At 33.4% G+C, this 16,793-nt stretch overlaps 1 protein-coding gene across 2 annotated transcripts in view; it reads left to right on the top strand.

Annotated features, from left to right (window-relative positions):
* The first annotated feature begins 2,359 nt into the window (after positions 1-2,359).
* LOC129235835 (transcription factor cwo) overlaps positions 2,360-16,793 on the top strand; it is a 39,908-nt gene continuing 25,474 nt past the window's right edge. The window contains exons 1-2 of one of the 2 annotated variants that reach the window (XM_054869880.1): positions 2,360-2,634; positions 3,694-5,041. In XM_054869880.1, the coding sequence (XP_054725855.1) occupies positions 4,983-5,041 (59 nt within the window). In that variant the 5' untranslated portion in view covers positions 2,360-2,634; positions 3,694-4,982. Of the gene's footprint in view, positions 3,325-3,693; positions 5,042-16,793 lie in introns of both variants that reach the window. The other variant, XM_054869878.1, reaches the window with a different exon arrangement.

Raw genomic sequence — 16,793 nt, 5'->3', positions numbered from 1 at the left:
TGTACCATATCACATGCATACATATGAACGAAGATATTGCTTGTTTTAGAACTCGCTTTCACTTGTACACCAATCGAACAGCTGAGATAGATAATGGATGAGAGTGGGAATAGCAACAATTCTACACTATGGAAGTTGAATTCTCTTTGTTCGGAAGAAAAAATAACTTGTGTATATTAAATAATGCTGAGCACTCAACACCATACTGGAATAATTTCAAGTGTTATAACAACAAGCCCATTTGCAACTGGCAACGACCGCTCAAGTCAATTCGTATTTTCACTTAAATGAGCATAATACTGTATATGTGTATAAATACGAACATACCGTGAAGGAAATCGCGGTGCTAGAACTAGCAACGAGTAGCTTTCGCAGATGCCACTATTTATCTACTTATGCATGTATTACAAAAAAAAAAAAAATGTAATTAAACTTGGATAACATCACAAAAGTTAAGCATATATTTAGTTTGCATTATTTTTTCTGAAAATAATATCTTTGTGCAATTAAATTAGTAGGTTTTTGACCTCACTGATAAGCTATAAAAACACAAACACCGGCTTGGCAAAGCTTTTCTACTGAAGTTATTGCGCGGCAACGAAAAAGTTTAAAAAATGATGCCATTCGTAATTAATGTGCATACTTTCATTTATGTACACACATAAGTTCTAATACAAAACCACTAATACAAAACTGAAAACAAACTATAACATATATATACTTATAAATAAAAATAGTCGTTTAGCGATCAGTAATGATCCAAATACAGGGTGGCTGATGAAAGCCACTACCAAAAAAAAAAATTAAATAACTTTTTTTCTTTTTAAGTTATCTGTTCCATTTTTGTTTTAATTTGCAGGTTGATCTTTAAAATTTATTAAAATGGATAACTGGGACACGCAAACAAGAATTTGGATAGTCCGTCGCTATCACGCACTGGAGTCCATAGTTTTGGTACAGAGAGAGTACAGGCGGATGTTTGGCGGCGATCCCCCGAGCAGATGGACCATAATGAGACTGGTGAATAATTTTGCTGAGCAAGGAACAGTCGCAAGAAGGCCTTATCATCGAGACCCACCAGTTCGGACGGAAGAAACAATCCAAGGGTTTCAACAAGAAGCTTATCTGCTCAACTTGGTGTCAGCCGACAGTCTTTGCAAACAATAATGCACAAAGATTTAGACTTATTTCCCTACAAAATTCAAATGGTTAACAAACTGAATGCAGCAGACTTGCCGATTCGCTTGGAATTTTGCCAGAAGATCCTGCAAATGGTGTAAGAAGACCAAAACATGTTAAACTGCCTTTTCATGTCTGATGAGGCCCATTTCGATTTAAACGGCAATGTGAACAAACAAAATTGTCGAATATGGAGTACTTCTAACCCACAGATACTCCACGAGACGGAATTGCATCCTCTTCGCGTGACAGTGTGGTGTGCGGTTTCTTCACGCTGTATTGTCGGGCCTTATTTTTTTGAAGAAAATGGTCACACCGTTACGATTACTGAAGACCGTTATTTGAAAATGCTGAAAGAATTTTTCTATCCAGAACTACGCCGAAAGAGAATTCCTTTCAACTCTGTGTGGTTTCAACAAGATGGGGCAACGTCTCACATAGCCCAGACTGTTATGACAGAGTTGCGACGAAAATTTCCCAATAAACTGATTTCAAGAAACTCCGAATTTCGTTGGCCCCCCAGGTCGCCTGACCTTACTGCACCTGACTTTTTCTTGTGGGGTTTATGTAAACAAGAAGTTTATAAAACAAAGCCAACAAATTTGGATGAACTAAAACAATCCATTCGGGCAACAATTGCGGCTATTCCTGTCGCAACTCTCAAAGCAGCAATGAACAACTTTTTACTAAGATGCCGCACTTGTGTCAACGAGCATGGGGGGCATTTAAATTCAATTATTTTTAAAACTAAAATAATAAAATAAAATAAATTAATAAAATTTAAAGACCTTCAACTTGAAAAAAAAATAAATGAATTCCATACACTAAAAAAAAAGTTATTTGAGTTTCTTAATGTAGCAAAATTCATCAGCCACCCTGTATTTGTCTTACTAAAGCCTGTAAATATTTTAACAAAAATAAAAATGAAAACTTTTTCGTTCGGTACATAAGATTTTGTTTAGCTGTAATCAGCAAATCTTATTTACATATCAGTTTTGCCATTTAGTATTTCCACTGATCCACTTTTAAAAATTATTCATTAAAAACCTCTACTCATTTTTTTTTTGCAATTTATTATTTCCACTGATCCACTTTTAAAACATATCCATTCAAACATTGTCATTTGAAAATGTTTTTTTCAGTACAGTGCTAAAAGCAAAATAAAGCTCCAACCGATTTTCCTACTGAGTTCTTGGAAACGAATCGCTTATGTAGTAGTCCACTCGTTGGGTTTTGCCGTAGTCGTGTAGTCGTTGTTAAAGTTTTCCACTGTTGCGAGTCCCATGTTAATTTTAGAAATTCCGAGCAATTCATTTGAATTCAGACTGCGCTAACACGCGGGAGAGCGTTTAGTGAACACGAGATACTATATCCAATTAGTAAATATAAAGCAGAATTAAGAGGAATGCCAACGTCTGAATTTTGGTTTTCAATTTAAGCGGATAATGTTAAAAGGTGATTAAATATAATCCGACCATTGGAGAGTACAAAAAAGTATAAACAAATTGTATTGTACGCACGTTCCAACACACAGCGGCAGTGGTATCTTTGAAAAAAAAAAAATCGTCTGAGCAACTGGTGCAATTCCAATTGGGAAATATACCAATTTGTAGTAAAGAAAACGTGCAGGAATAAGAGAAAAAAGAGAAACGTTCAGTAATACTGGACGAAAATACAAAGTACAACAGCAAGAACTACGAGAAGGCCAGAAAGAAAATCCAAAGTACATATATACGTAAACGTGACAAATTGGAAAACGTGTATACATAAGTATATTGAAAAAAAAGCTTTCAAATAAAGAAACGACGGAGAAGTGTAGTGAAATAAAAGTTCGTGTGCTACTTGCTGCCGCCGATTTCTCATAAAAATCACGTTTTCGACAGTATTTTTTCACGTTTTATTTTTGTAAATTTGAGTTTTTGTGCGCGTCGCGTCTGGGAGGCGATTCAAGGTTTTCATACGAAATAAAGCTGCAAAGAAAAACACGAAAACCAAAAAATAAGCTAATAAGTTAAAGATATACGGGCGGTGTCATTGCTGTCGTTGTTGGCGCCGCAGTTGCTGTTTTCCTGCCATTGCTACTACCCCTGAATTACGTATCGGCGTGGAGAATTCCAAATGAAAATCGACAAGCAGCCAATAAAAGTGAATAAAATAAACTTATTTATGTAAATAATAAATTAATTAATTAATAATTAACAAACCAAAGTGATAAAATATAAAAAAATTCCAGAATACAAGATTTAATACTCCAATATATGTACATTTTGTAAAGTGGTTTCATACGCAATTAACAAGAAAATAATGTGGAACAGATTCAGTGCATTACAACGTTCCTAGCTGAAAAATTTCAAAATAAAATAAAAAATTAAACTAAAATATTATATCTTTAGGTATATGCATTTGAATTAGAATTGTATTTATGATATATGTAGGTATATCCTGTAAATAAACGTCAAGCTGCAATCAAATTAAAAATGTTCAATTAAAAATACTTAACATTTTCGTTACTAGATACCTACAAGTTTCTACGCCTGCACTACAAATACGGTATTGAAATCTGTATACTTGCATTCGTGTAAATAAGAGATAAGCTAAATAAAAAAATACGCTGTCATTATCTGAAAAGTGTTATCAGTTCAGCGCAGCTTTTCACAACTAAGTGAATATATGTATATACAAAATAATACACACAATAACACACTAAACATAATCCAATTCCACACACTTGGGCGTATCGCGTTGGCGACAGCTTAAATAAAGTTATTTATTGACGTCCGCACAAAATACCAAATTCAACATAATTGTCGTGAAATGAAAAATTAAGAAAAAAACAGAAAGTTAACAATCAAAATTCCATTGGCTGTTATGTGGTTATGTGAAATGTTATGTTAAATTCAGATACAAGACGTCAGATTCATGATTTAACTGCCTGCCGTTATTGGGATCATTTTTGGATATTCTCAGCCGTCCCACAAAATAATTAAAACTGTAAACAAATGCACATTGTTTGCTAGTTTAGTGTATTAAAATATTCTTCATCCAATGCAAAAAAGAGAAAAAAATCATTAATGCGTATATTGCGTAAAAGGTGAAATTGTGATAATCGTGTACCTGACCGGGGTAGGAAGATTCGTCTTTTTCACATCCAATCCCTCTTTCTTATTAGACATATTTCGGCTAAGTGCATTTTTATTGGAAATTTGTATAAATTACTTAAAAAAAATAAACTAAATAACGTACCTACATACATATATACATACATTTAGTGAAAATCAGAAACTTACTCCTAAAAATACTTTTGACGGCGAAATACAGTGATTAAAATATAAAGCAGTAAGACCCTTTGTATGCACACACATACATACATGTGTATAAGTAGCAAACGGGGGTAACCGAAGTGAACCGACTGGTAGCGCAACAAATCACACCGACAACCTGTTACCCATTTGTTTTACTAAATTAAAGAAAAAAGAGGAAAACGTGCATATTACCATCATTGAGGTACTAAACCACGGGACGTAGTCGCAATCACATCCAGTCAGCCGACACAGCTTAAGTCGCAGCTAAAAGTTAAGTGTGCGTTACTGACATTGCTCAGCAAATTCACCATCGCTACCGCCGCCATCATTGCGGGCTTCACAACAACGACGACGATACCAACGAAGACGTCCACCATTGCGAACAACACCGTACCGGTCGTTCCAACAACTGCTATTGTCGTCACCAGTCAACCCACGACGATTGCCATCATTCCACCTCAACTGCAACCGGCGCACAGCAGCAAAATTAAGTACGAAGTTATGGAATCGTACTGGAGTGAAGCGAATGGACACGCTCCGCACTCGGTTAAGTATGAAAGGTAGGTATGAACACTTACATATTTATTTGGTTGTCTACTTGCATATATTTTTATTAATTATTATGTTAATTTTTATAAATATGTACATATGTATATGCACACATATGTAAAACGTGCATACAAGCAAAAAATCGTTCTTAATTTTATTGTATACGTATTGATTAAAATTAAGTAATCGAAATGAACGAATGTTAAATATAAATTAATTAATGATTTAGTAGCTAATTAAGTGATCAGGAGCTATTTATTTATAGTTATTTCTATGATAATTTTGATTTAAGTATGTATATATGTATGCAAATATGCACATACCTATGAATATACATATGTACATGTATATGAAGTACTAGGATGATTGCAGATGTTTTTTAAAATCCAAGCATTCAAATACAGCTGATCAGTAGCAGGTTCGAGTTCGTGTTATTGATATTCACCATACATTTTATTTATTATCCATTCATATTACGACCGGAAGTGGCAAAGTATTTCGGGTGACTCACGTAAGTTGCAGATATTGCTGTGAATCATGTTTGGGAAATTTAGTGATTAGTATTTGGAAATTTGGTTTATTTTATGTAGGCCACTTGAGACTCGTTACAATTTTGAAATGGTCAGAAATACACACCTGTACATATATCCATGTAAAACTCTGCCCAATTGCATTGCAACACAAAGGCTCGTTGTACATATTTTTGCCAACCTGTAACAAATTTTATTACCTTGTGCAATTATCTGTCATCGATTTATCAAAGCGTGAGAATTACAGTACAGTTTTATCGCTTATTCGATACGTACACTCACGTAACGCATAAGTGTGTAAATGTGTGTAGGATTTCTCTGTTTCCAATACATGCTAAATATGTACTCTAAAAATAACATTTGAGCCACACATCCATGTCATAATTATTGTGCAGTTTACCAATAACAGAAGGGGAAAAAGTTGAAAATGACAAAATAATAAGCAATGCCCCAACAGCAAACTCGTTCGTTCATATTAAAACAATAATATTAGTACTATTAAAAGTAAAAAAAAGGAAAACAATAGAAATACTACATGCATATATGTATATAAAATGGCAGCTGCTGCTGTTCTAAGTTAGCTGTAGACAACACCAATGACAACGGAAACTTGCCGCGCTGCTTATGTATTGTACTAGAATGGCATGTGAATAAATGAATGCGATAGAAAAACGTGGGAATAATTAAAATACCCGTATATTAAGAGTGTTACGTTTCTCGAATAAAATGAAACTAAACGCACGACATGGCAAACGTGATCCGCGTTACGCGAGCGTTAGTGTTATGGCTGGGGTTGGTGTGGAGACGTTTGTGCCGGGTGACCGAGTTAGCCAACAAAACACAAACAACGCAGTGCTTAACAACTCATAAACAGCGATTGAAAAGCACTAATAGCTACTACCACAAGTGCCTAAGCATGTAAGCACTTACATACATATGTATGTATGTATGAATGTAGCAACGGGTAGAGCAACAACGTAAATAAACGAAATTAATAAAAAAAAATAAAACTCTAGCTTACTGACGACAACATCAATTAATAATTTAACATTAATTTGTATTTTTGAAACCTTCAATTGAAGTGCTATCGCTCTACCGTTACACACACATATGTACATAAACTCATATTTCAATAGCTCAGTTACAGCCGCAGCCAACCTAGTGCTGTATAGTGCATTTAGAATTGAACGAATAATATTTATAGAAATAAATATAAACGCAACGATTGCTCTTCACCATTCCTATAAAAACGTGGGTATAAAATACAATTTGTAGGTTTGAATTTGCATGTATGCATACATACATATGGAACTAGAAATGTATATGAATGTATTTTTATAAATGGAATATTTTTAAGTATGTTCATACATACATATACATGTGCATGTATACAGTTGTGCTAATATGCATATTGATTGGCTGAGTGGGCACCTATCGCCTGATTAGAATTTTGAATTTATACATACATATGTATATTCAATGCTCCATCGATAGGAGTGGGCGAAAAGGCGCATTTGCTCAAATTGTTGTTTACATAGATGAGTGCCCATACATACACACATTCGCATACATGTACTAGTATAGGAGTGTGGTTGTTTAGAATTGGAGAATAGAACAGGAACACATAACAATCGAGCAGTCGGCTATTTAGTTTTGTTGCTCGCCTGTTGATTTTCGTATTGTTATTTATGCACACGTGTGTCCTTTAGAAGGTCATACACGGAACAAAATCAACACAAAGCGGCACTTGTCTTCAAACATACGCGCGTACAACAATGTATGTCATTGCTATTGCTGATTGGTTGCTCCGATGATGTGGCTGTGTTTTTGGTCGGCTGATGGTGTTTATTTTTACCCGCAGGTCTAAAATACGCTTTGATTAAACATGCATGCAAGTTGTATTCCTTAAATACATACATATGTACGTATGTATGTTAATTGAAGGTGTCATCCAAAAATACTCTGCTGACACTAAGTTAACGCCAGCATAGCAAACAAATCATTATTTAGCTAAAAATACCCATGAAAAGAAAAACTAAACGGGTAAACAAAAAACAATGTGTGGTTGACTGGCGTGCCAGTGGTTTCTTTACACATTTTTTGAAACTTCTTTGCATAAATAATAAACACACTAAGAGATTGATATTTTACAACAAACATTTTGTGTTGGAGGAAATATTTTTTACTGGCTTACTGAGTAACTAACTAACGTGGTGGCAAGGAGTGGCTACACCTCAGTCAGATATTTGACATTCATTGTATCTTTTATTAATTCGCCAGGAAAAAGAATAACACATTTCTATTACTTATGCAATAAATATAAGCGGTCACCTCTCGGCATTCAATGCCAAACCTCCCAGTGTATTTCTGCCATGAAAAAGCTCCTCATAAAACATATCTGCCGTTCGGAGTCGGTTTAAAATTGTAGGCCCCTCCATTTGTGGTATATATGTATATATGTATATATAAATATATTATATATTTATATAATTGGTGCTTACACCCTTAATCGTCCTAATGTGAGTCCGGCACTCAAAGTGTAACCAAAAATTATTCAATTCAAAGTAAAAAATGTGTGAAAATAATATGCTCGATATGGCCACCTGACGTTGGTTACACTTCGGGTGCCGGACCCTGTATACATATATCATAATTGCGAAACATCATTTAACTGACTGAAAAAAAAAAATAGCCTAAGGGGACTTTCAAAGTAAAAATGTTACCGAATACCAACTAAAAGTTTACCGAGCAGCCAAAATGGGTATGAAAACCTGGGTGTTTTCATACTATAATATATTTGCAACTTTTTAAGAGTTACTTGCAATATTTTTTCAATCAAAATTTATAGTGGAGTCTACTTCAAGATAACTATTGTTGGATAGTGCTGAATGGGTAAATGTTGTTCTGCTAATCTAAAATATAAAAAAATGCCACAAAGGATTTAATCGGTATACCTGGGACCACAGATTGAGCTAGAGTTGAGTTAAAGGGTTTAAAATTCCAAAAAATGCTATTTAATATATACAGACATATGCATGCCATCGGAATCTGTTTCTAAAAAAATCGAAATTCAAAAATCAAATTCGAAAAATATTCCTAAATTTTTTTTACCTTCTTAATCCGCTCCTATGACAGTCGGCTTTATGCTACCGTAATGGCACAGGCTGCCATTCAAGAAAAAAAAAAACATTATGCTGAAACAACTACACCCTTAATCCGCTTGCGAAGAAATTACGCATGACACTACCATCTTTTTCTTTGATCCCATTCTTTCGAAGCAGCTCACCTTTTCGGCCTACCATTACATGACGTTATTTTTAACTTCATCGTTTATGGTGAAATGCTGTTAAAAAGAAATATAAACAAATAAATTTTTTCAGTGAATTCGCATATGCAAATGTACCGAACTTGCTCGTCTTCAGCTTGTTTATCTGAAATGCCGTTTTTAGTTCGGTTTAACTGGTATGCGCTTAATATGGAGAAAAGCTGTTCAAAATCTCAACGAAGTTGTATCCATATACATGCATACATATGTATATGTTCATATGGACACACAAAAAATATCTATATTTTAATCAAGCTGCCATTTTTTTAAATCATTTAAAAATTTTACGTTTTATTCCAAAGAACACAAATTGTGTAATATGGAATTTTATCAACTAAATTGTATCAACGGTGTTTTTAAGCGTAAATTTACTTAATTTCGTTTAAAATAATCTGGCCATATATCCTTACCTCTAAAATGTCGTCAATTTGGGGGCAGTTAACAATTATTTTTTTTTATTATTCAGAAAATTCTTTGCATAAATACCGTTATCAAGCTAAGAAAGCCTCATAAATGTTCTATGTAAGTACTTGAGATAAGCAATGTACTACATTTACCGATGTCCGTTGTGAACATTAGGCATACAAAATTTTTTCTATTGCCAGTCGCTCCTAGAAGTAGGCAGTATAAATCTCCGCGAGCATTTCTGATTTGAAAAAGCGTCTCCTAAAAACCATTTGTCATTCGGAGATAGCATAAAACTGTGCTTATCGATCCCCCCATTTGTAACTCAATATCAAGATGCACAAGGCAAATTGGAGGAGAAGTTCAGAACGTCATGGATTAAAAATATATTTACTTATATGCATATATGTACATATATACATTTCAAAGTTGTTTTTTTTTTTTCTTGGAAAGTATGTATTAAAAATGATTTGTTATAGATGAAATGTTTGAAGGTAAAAGTTGTCAAATCTAAAATTCAAAAAACCAAAATGTTGAGAAAAACGGCTTCAATGTTTTCAATTTATATACTAAGCACCTCTAAGTAAAAGTAAAGACATATTTTCATTTAATAGATATGGTTAATTACACCGCCAGACATTTTTTATGTAGCTTAAATTTTGTTTTTTATGATTTGGCACTAGTGTGGGTGATATACGACAGCGACAGATACGCTTAGACGATAAAATAAATTTTCCATACTTTGGATTAGATTATAGGCTTTATCAATTTTCTTTATTTCATGAACAAAAATTAAGCGACATACTTTTGCTTAAGGCACTGTGTGTCAATAAAAAATATATATATGTACATACATATGTATATACACGAAGAAAAAACATATGTATAGAGTGATTCACACCTGCGACTTGTCACGTTATTGCTTAGGCAGATATCTTCTAAACACAATAAATATACTTATACCTACGTCAATAAATAATTGCTAAATATTAATAATAGAAATCAGGTACTTTTCTAAATTGTGTAGAATTAATTTTTTATTAACATAGTTAATGTATTTTCTTCCAATACTGAACAATTCACTTCACTTTTTATGATTTCCACGTTTTTTTTTTTACTTTTGGACCATTTGAAAATTACCGTTATAAACAACTTCGCTACTCCATTACCTGGACTTATATGTTTTTATCAGCAGATTGTAAGTGATTCTGAATTTATTGTTCAAGTATGCATACATACCTACATATAAGCGTGTGTGTTGATCGATTGTGATAATGAACCCAATTTTATGGGCTTATTACACTAGTCTACAAGGAAAAGTATCCGAAATAATTTAAACTAATATCTGCTTCTCTGTCCATGCAAAATTCGGATTGATAACTAAAATTAATTTATTAGTTTGAGTTTTTACGATAATCGTATCTTTCGTGTTTAATGGAACTAGGCCGACAAAATTTAACCAACATTCAGACCCAGAAACCAGACTATATATTTCCGAAGGTTTATGATGCGCTGAATCCAAATCTGGCCTCAGAATTGCTCTATCAGCTCTGGTTTTCGAGATATCCTAACCTAAAAGTGCAAAAAATACAAAAAAAACATGAAAATTTCAAAATGCGATATCTCTGCGAAAAAAAATGATATTTGAGCAAACAAAACGCCATTTGAAAAAAGAAGGATTGTATTTAAAGATGCCATCCTTTAATTTTGGTGAAAGAAAACATCTGCAAGGCTACATAACCTCAAATATGGGCAAAAATGGGGTTTTTTGCACTTTTAGGTTAATTTCAAATTGCTCCACCTGACCGTAAGTCGTAAAATATAATAACAAATTTTATAATTCTGATGGAAAACCAGTGCCAATTGTTTTTTGTGGAAGGTCATGCACCCTACTATATGATGTACACTTGAGGCCCATAATCAAGTCACTTCATCTTTTTATAATATTCGCAACATTTTTCATGCAAAATTTTTTTCGTTAATTTTTTATGAAATCAGTTCATTCACAAAAACCGTAGAAATCAAAGTTCAAAAGTTTGTACAAAATTCTCAAAAATTAAATTTTTTAATCAGAATTTTCGGAAAATTTCTTTGATAGCTCATTCATTTTAGAGCAATAAAGTGTAAGCTTGAAGCAGCTTAAAACTCGAGTTGATTTTTGATAATTTTTTTTGCATTCGATGTTAAGTATGAGGGCGGTCGCCGTTCCTGAATGGTTTGTGCGTAATTACCATTCGGAAGTTCGCAGATTCGAATCTCCGTGCATGAGACACCAAATTTGTTCCCTTAGTTTTTTACAATAGCGATCGCCCCTCCGAGTCCATTTCTGCTATGAAAAAGCTCCTCATAAAAACCATCTGCCATTCGGAGGCGGCATAAAACTGCCTCTCCTAAAAGATCCCTCCATTTGTGGGAAAACATCAAGACGCACACCACAAATAGGAAGAGGAGCTCGGCCAAACAACTGACAAAGGACGCAAGCGCCAGCATGTACAAGGTGGCGCAAAAATCATCATAAACTTTTGCGCGCTCCATTGCTTATCTGTTTGTATAATGCAGCTGTCTAGTTCACAAATGTTAAATATGATTGACGTGCGACGCCCTTCGAAAAAATTATAAATCTTACGATAGGGTGATTCATTTTGTATTTATATGAGGACCTCTTTTATATTTTTCCAAATTTTTTTAATATCTAGACAATTTTTGGGTAGGCGATTAATAAACGCAATTCATAATTTTATTACACTTCCTAGCAAAACCAATTTATATGGCACTCCAAATTTTAACTTCTTTTACTCCTACTGTTCCGCCCCTGTAAAACTCAAGCTAGAGCTTGTGACGTAGATTGTTGAACTCACGTTGCAAATACGCAATTGGCGGCCGACTTTATAAATCCCCAACACAAGCACTCTTCCCATACATACATCTGTATGTATGTATGTGCAAGTTTTTTGTTTTTGTTTTTGTAATAAAGCGATTACTTAGTATTTGTGCATTGAATTGCTGAGCGAATTGAGGTAGGCAACATTTTGTACAAGTATGCAAATATAAATAAGCTTAGGTATGTGTGTATGTACTTATGAGTATTTTTAAAATTTGCATCTCTCGTACCAGTACGAGCCATTGTGCCAAATCATGCGTTCAACATGCCTTTCCAATACTAAGGCGTGACTTAAAATAAATAAAAGAACACATGTGTAAATATTAATGGAATGAATTTGGGCAACGAAGATATTTGGACTTGTAATGAATTTTTACCAGCAACACCGAAGAGATGATAAATTGTAGACGATGCAGCGGCAGGTGGAAAATACTGAAGCACATGAGAGAGTTGACTGCTAGCACAGCTAAGATCTTGGGGTTGTGGCTCGACGATGCAGTTGTTTTGCGATCAATAACCGCACTATGATATTCAATTGTCTCTCGTTGTTTGCGATTTCGGGATCTTGCCAACAACAATGATGGAGTGTAGAAAAACAAACAAACAATCAAAAACATGCCTAATAACGCTGATAAAATATTTCAAAATTAGTGATAATCACAGTGATATGATAATGCTTGAGCAGTGATAATGATGGTAATGAGAAACGGAAATAACGTCAATAAAATTGTGTAAATGAAATGCACATATTTATGTACATAAAAGAGTTTCGTATAACGCGAAAGAACGCAAGAGCGAGTGAAGGTGTTCATTGGCTGGTAGAGAGTCGGTCCGGTCTTTTTTTGTAAAATTTTTGTAATTTGTAATCAAATCAAACACTTTTAGTGCCAAAAATGCGAGTGAAAGTTTGATCGATAGACGAAAAAAGAAATTATTTGTGCTGCGAGAGTAAAATAAGTATAACCAAAGCCGGTGAACATATTTTGTCGTAAATATGTTTTAATTGCTTTGTAATAGAGTACGTTTAATGATAAAATGTATGAAACAGTTGTTTTGCTTTAATGATGCTGATGATATAATAGAAGTATAGTAGCAATTCAAATATGTATATTAACTGTAAACATATAGTAATAAAATACTATGATAATAATTATAATAAATTTGAGATTTTTATTTCTATTCATACAAAATTTATCGAATATGAAAACGGTACAAAGAATTAGTAAAGTAGGGTGTCCAAACGCCAACAACTCGGGATCATTTAAATGTAATTTTTCTGTTATCTTATACATATATACATATGCCTATGTAACTGAGTCTCGGTAATGAGCATAATACGGTTAAAGAGCGACGGACCGATGAATGATAAGAGTAACAGTGCCGTATACTCGCACCGCAGGCATTAGATCGTCTGCTTGAATTGTCAACAAATATTTCCCGCGGTAGTTTAAAATTACCCCTTTGAAGTTGGTGTAGTGTGAAACAAGTGTTACAAGCAAGCAAGATTTCATTCATGATGGTGATGATGAATTGATGTATGGTGCAGGTGGCGGTATGCAGTAGGAATGTGTGTGGTGTTGATTTGCTGGCGTTGATTTTAATGAAGAGTTGAGCCACACCGATATTTTGACTTTATAATCAGCTGATCCAGCCAACACGTTTCAAAAATCAACACATACACACATACATGCATACAAGCCAACTACAACGGCAAAAAAAAGGCAACAACGATTACAACAGCAACTGCAACTACAATTACAATAACAACGCCCACTTCTTCAACAAACACGAAAAGTCTCTCGCCTCTCGCAATAAAATATTACCAAGTGTACTTGAGCTTTAGCAGCGTTTGGTGCGCATGGAGCGCTAGTTTACATACTCAATTGGTAAACCGGTATTTTCTTTTTTATATAATAAAGTTATAAAACTATTTATAGTTGGGGCATAAAGAGCTTATGAATATGTGGCACAGGGCAGCAAAAAGTTACGAACTTAAAAATTGAATAAACAATTCATCCACATACATACATACATACGTAAATGGTAGAAAGAGTAGTGACTTGGCACATTCCACTAACGGATGGAAAAATTTGAGTGTTTTGGTTGGTGGTGGCACATGCCAAAGAGTCACCCGAGCGACGTCCATTAAACGTTACAAGTCATGGCACGTAGTCACTTTATAACATCGTATTGGCAGAGAGCACCTATGTGTATGTATTTATGTATGCACATATATGATGTATTGCTTTAAAACTATAGTGCAGTTACTACTACATCCAACGAACAGAAATGTACGAGTTATTAAAGAGCATAACTTTATAAATTCTACTCAAAATTTATTATAAAAGCTATTGTACAAATTGGCGCAAAATTATTCATTCAATTTTGTTTTTGAATAACTTTGATATTAAATAAAAAAATGACTTTAAGTATTGCAAATCTTTATTTTGCCATTTGCGCTCTCCATTGCTTATTTTGTTTGCATACTGCAGCTGCCCAGTTCACAAGTGTCAAATATGATTGACGTACGAAGCCATTTGCAAAAATTAAAAATCTTCCGATAGGGTGATCAATTTTGCGTCACCCTATATAAATATATTACATTCCGTGTACCAATTCATATGCACACACATGCATATATGTATGTATTTGTACATGCACTCGATTGTTTACTATCAAACAATGCTGCAATATTTAGCTGCCCTCAGTTCTGATGATAGAGCCACAGTAGACTATGTACATATGTATGTCTAAAATACGAAAAAAAAACAAATCAATTTATTTATTTTTGCCATGCATTTACAGTGTGTGCTTTCACGAGTGCTTCCATTGTTGCTATGCCGCTCATTGTTGTAGCACGAGCGAATTTTTTGCTACACGTTTACAACAAAGATTTATATGCCGGTGTGTATATGATTATTTTGCGGTTGTCATTTGGTATAACTGTATATAAATTTATTGTGGCGTTTGATTGCACTTTTACAGTTGGCAACAACACACTAAAGACCTTTTTTAACAGTTTTTTCATTATCAATCAATTAATACCCATGCAATGTTAATGGTGTTAACAGCGATTAGGAAATTATGTGACGTATATGTATATGTATGTATCTATATATGCATATGTTTGTTGTATTTAAAACCAAATGCATGTATATGCATATATAAGTGAATGTATATATGTATGTTATGTTTATATTTACTATTGCAGCGTGAAGCTAAAGTTGTATGACGGCACTAAGTGTTTAAGTATATACATATGTACATACACAAACGGATACCCACTAGTGTATTTATTCATTCTGGTATACACGGTAATATAGCAAATACTCGGATGCAGATACTACATACATATATGCATGTATATGTACATATGTACATATTTGTCACCATTTGTAAATTTTCAATGGAAATTTTTCAGCGACAACTGAATCAACGTTGCCTTTGCGCTGACACCTGTTGAGTTTTGTGAGGCGCGCACCAATAGTAGGGCGTGCGCTGTTGTTCTTTGCTAATTGTATGCATGTATGTACGTATAGTCTTAAATTGACCGTAGAAAATGGAATGTAGAAATTAGATGGTACAAGGTGGCTCAAAATTATTCATATCCGTAGATTTACAATTTTTACAAATGGCGTCGTACCTCAGTCATATTTGACACTAGTGAAGTGCACCTAATTTTCTTTTGACGCGAATTTGATTTAACACGAGTTAAAAAAAAGTATTTTGTTACACGAATTGTTTTGTTTTAACACGATTTTCAATATTTTATGATTTTTTCTTGAATCTAGTAGAGCAAATAGAGTGAGATTTTTAGACGCAGTTACGAAGCGTTTAAATTAGTCTCAGGAAAAGTCTCTGAGACTCGGTAGATTTTGCTTTCGCCGTTTAATAATGTAGGTATTTCTTCTAATATATTTAATGAATTAAAATATGTGAATACCAAATTAGTTCTTAAGTGAACTCTAAACAGAATTTTTTAATATTGTTAGGTGATTCTGTTTTTACACGAATTTTTTGGGAATAGAAACAAAAACAGAAGAAGATAATTATAGGTGTATGCAAACAGACAAGCAATAGAGTGCGTAAAGGTCAGAATAAAGATTTCCATCACTAGAAATAATTTTTTTACTAAATAAAATTATTCTTTTTTTTATTGAGTAAAAAAAGATTTACGATTTCCATCACTCAAAATATTTTCTTTCCTAAATAAAAAAAAGAATAATTTTTTAGAAAGAATATTATTAATTAGAAAAAAAAATTATTAGTTTCTTATTTAGTAAAATTTTTTATTAGATTTATTTTTTTATTTAGTAAAAAAATTATTCAAAAATAAAATCGGTTGATTAATCTTGCGCCATCTTGTATGCACATATGCAATATTATTTTTAATTTCTTAATTCTTCTACTCAATTAGAATTTCTCTCAAATCCTCTTAATTTTTATTTAATTTATTTATTTCTGGTGCTTGCTAAAGAATTTAACATGCGCAGAACAAAAATTACGAGTATAAACATATTTTTAATTTTCTTCATCATTTTTTTTCTGTTATTTGTTATTAAAATTTTTCTTTACTGTACTCGTGAAAACTGACAAATATAGGCGAAAGCATAAAAACGTAA

The sequence above is a fragment of the Anastrepha obliqua genome, chromosome 1 (genome assembly GCF_027943255.1).
Source record: "Anastrepha obliqua isolate idAnaObli1 chromosome 1, idAnaObli1_1.0, whole genome shotgun sequence".
In the NCBI taxonomy this organism is placed as follows: Eukaryota; Metazoa; Arthropoda; class Insecta; order Diptera; family Tephritidae; genus Anastrepha; species Anastrepha obliqua.
This window is presented reverse-complemented; position numbering and strand designations above follow the sequence as displayed.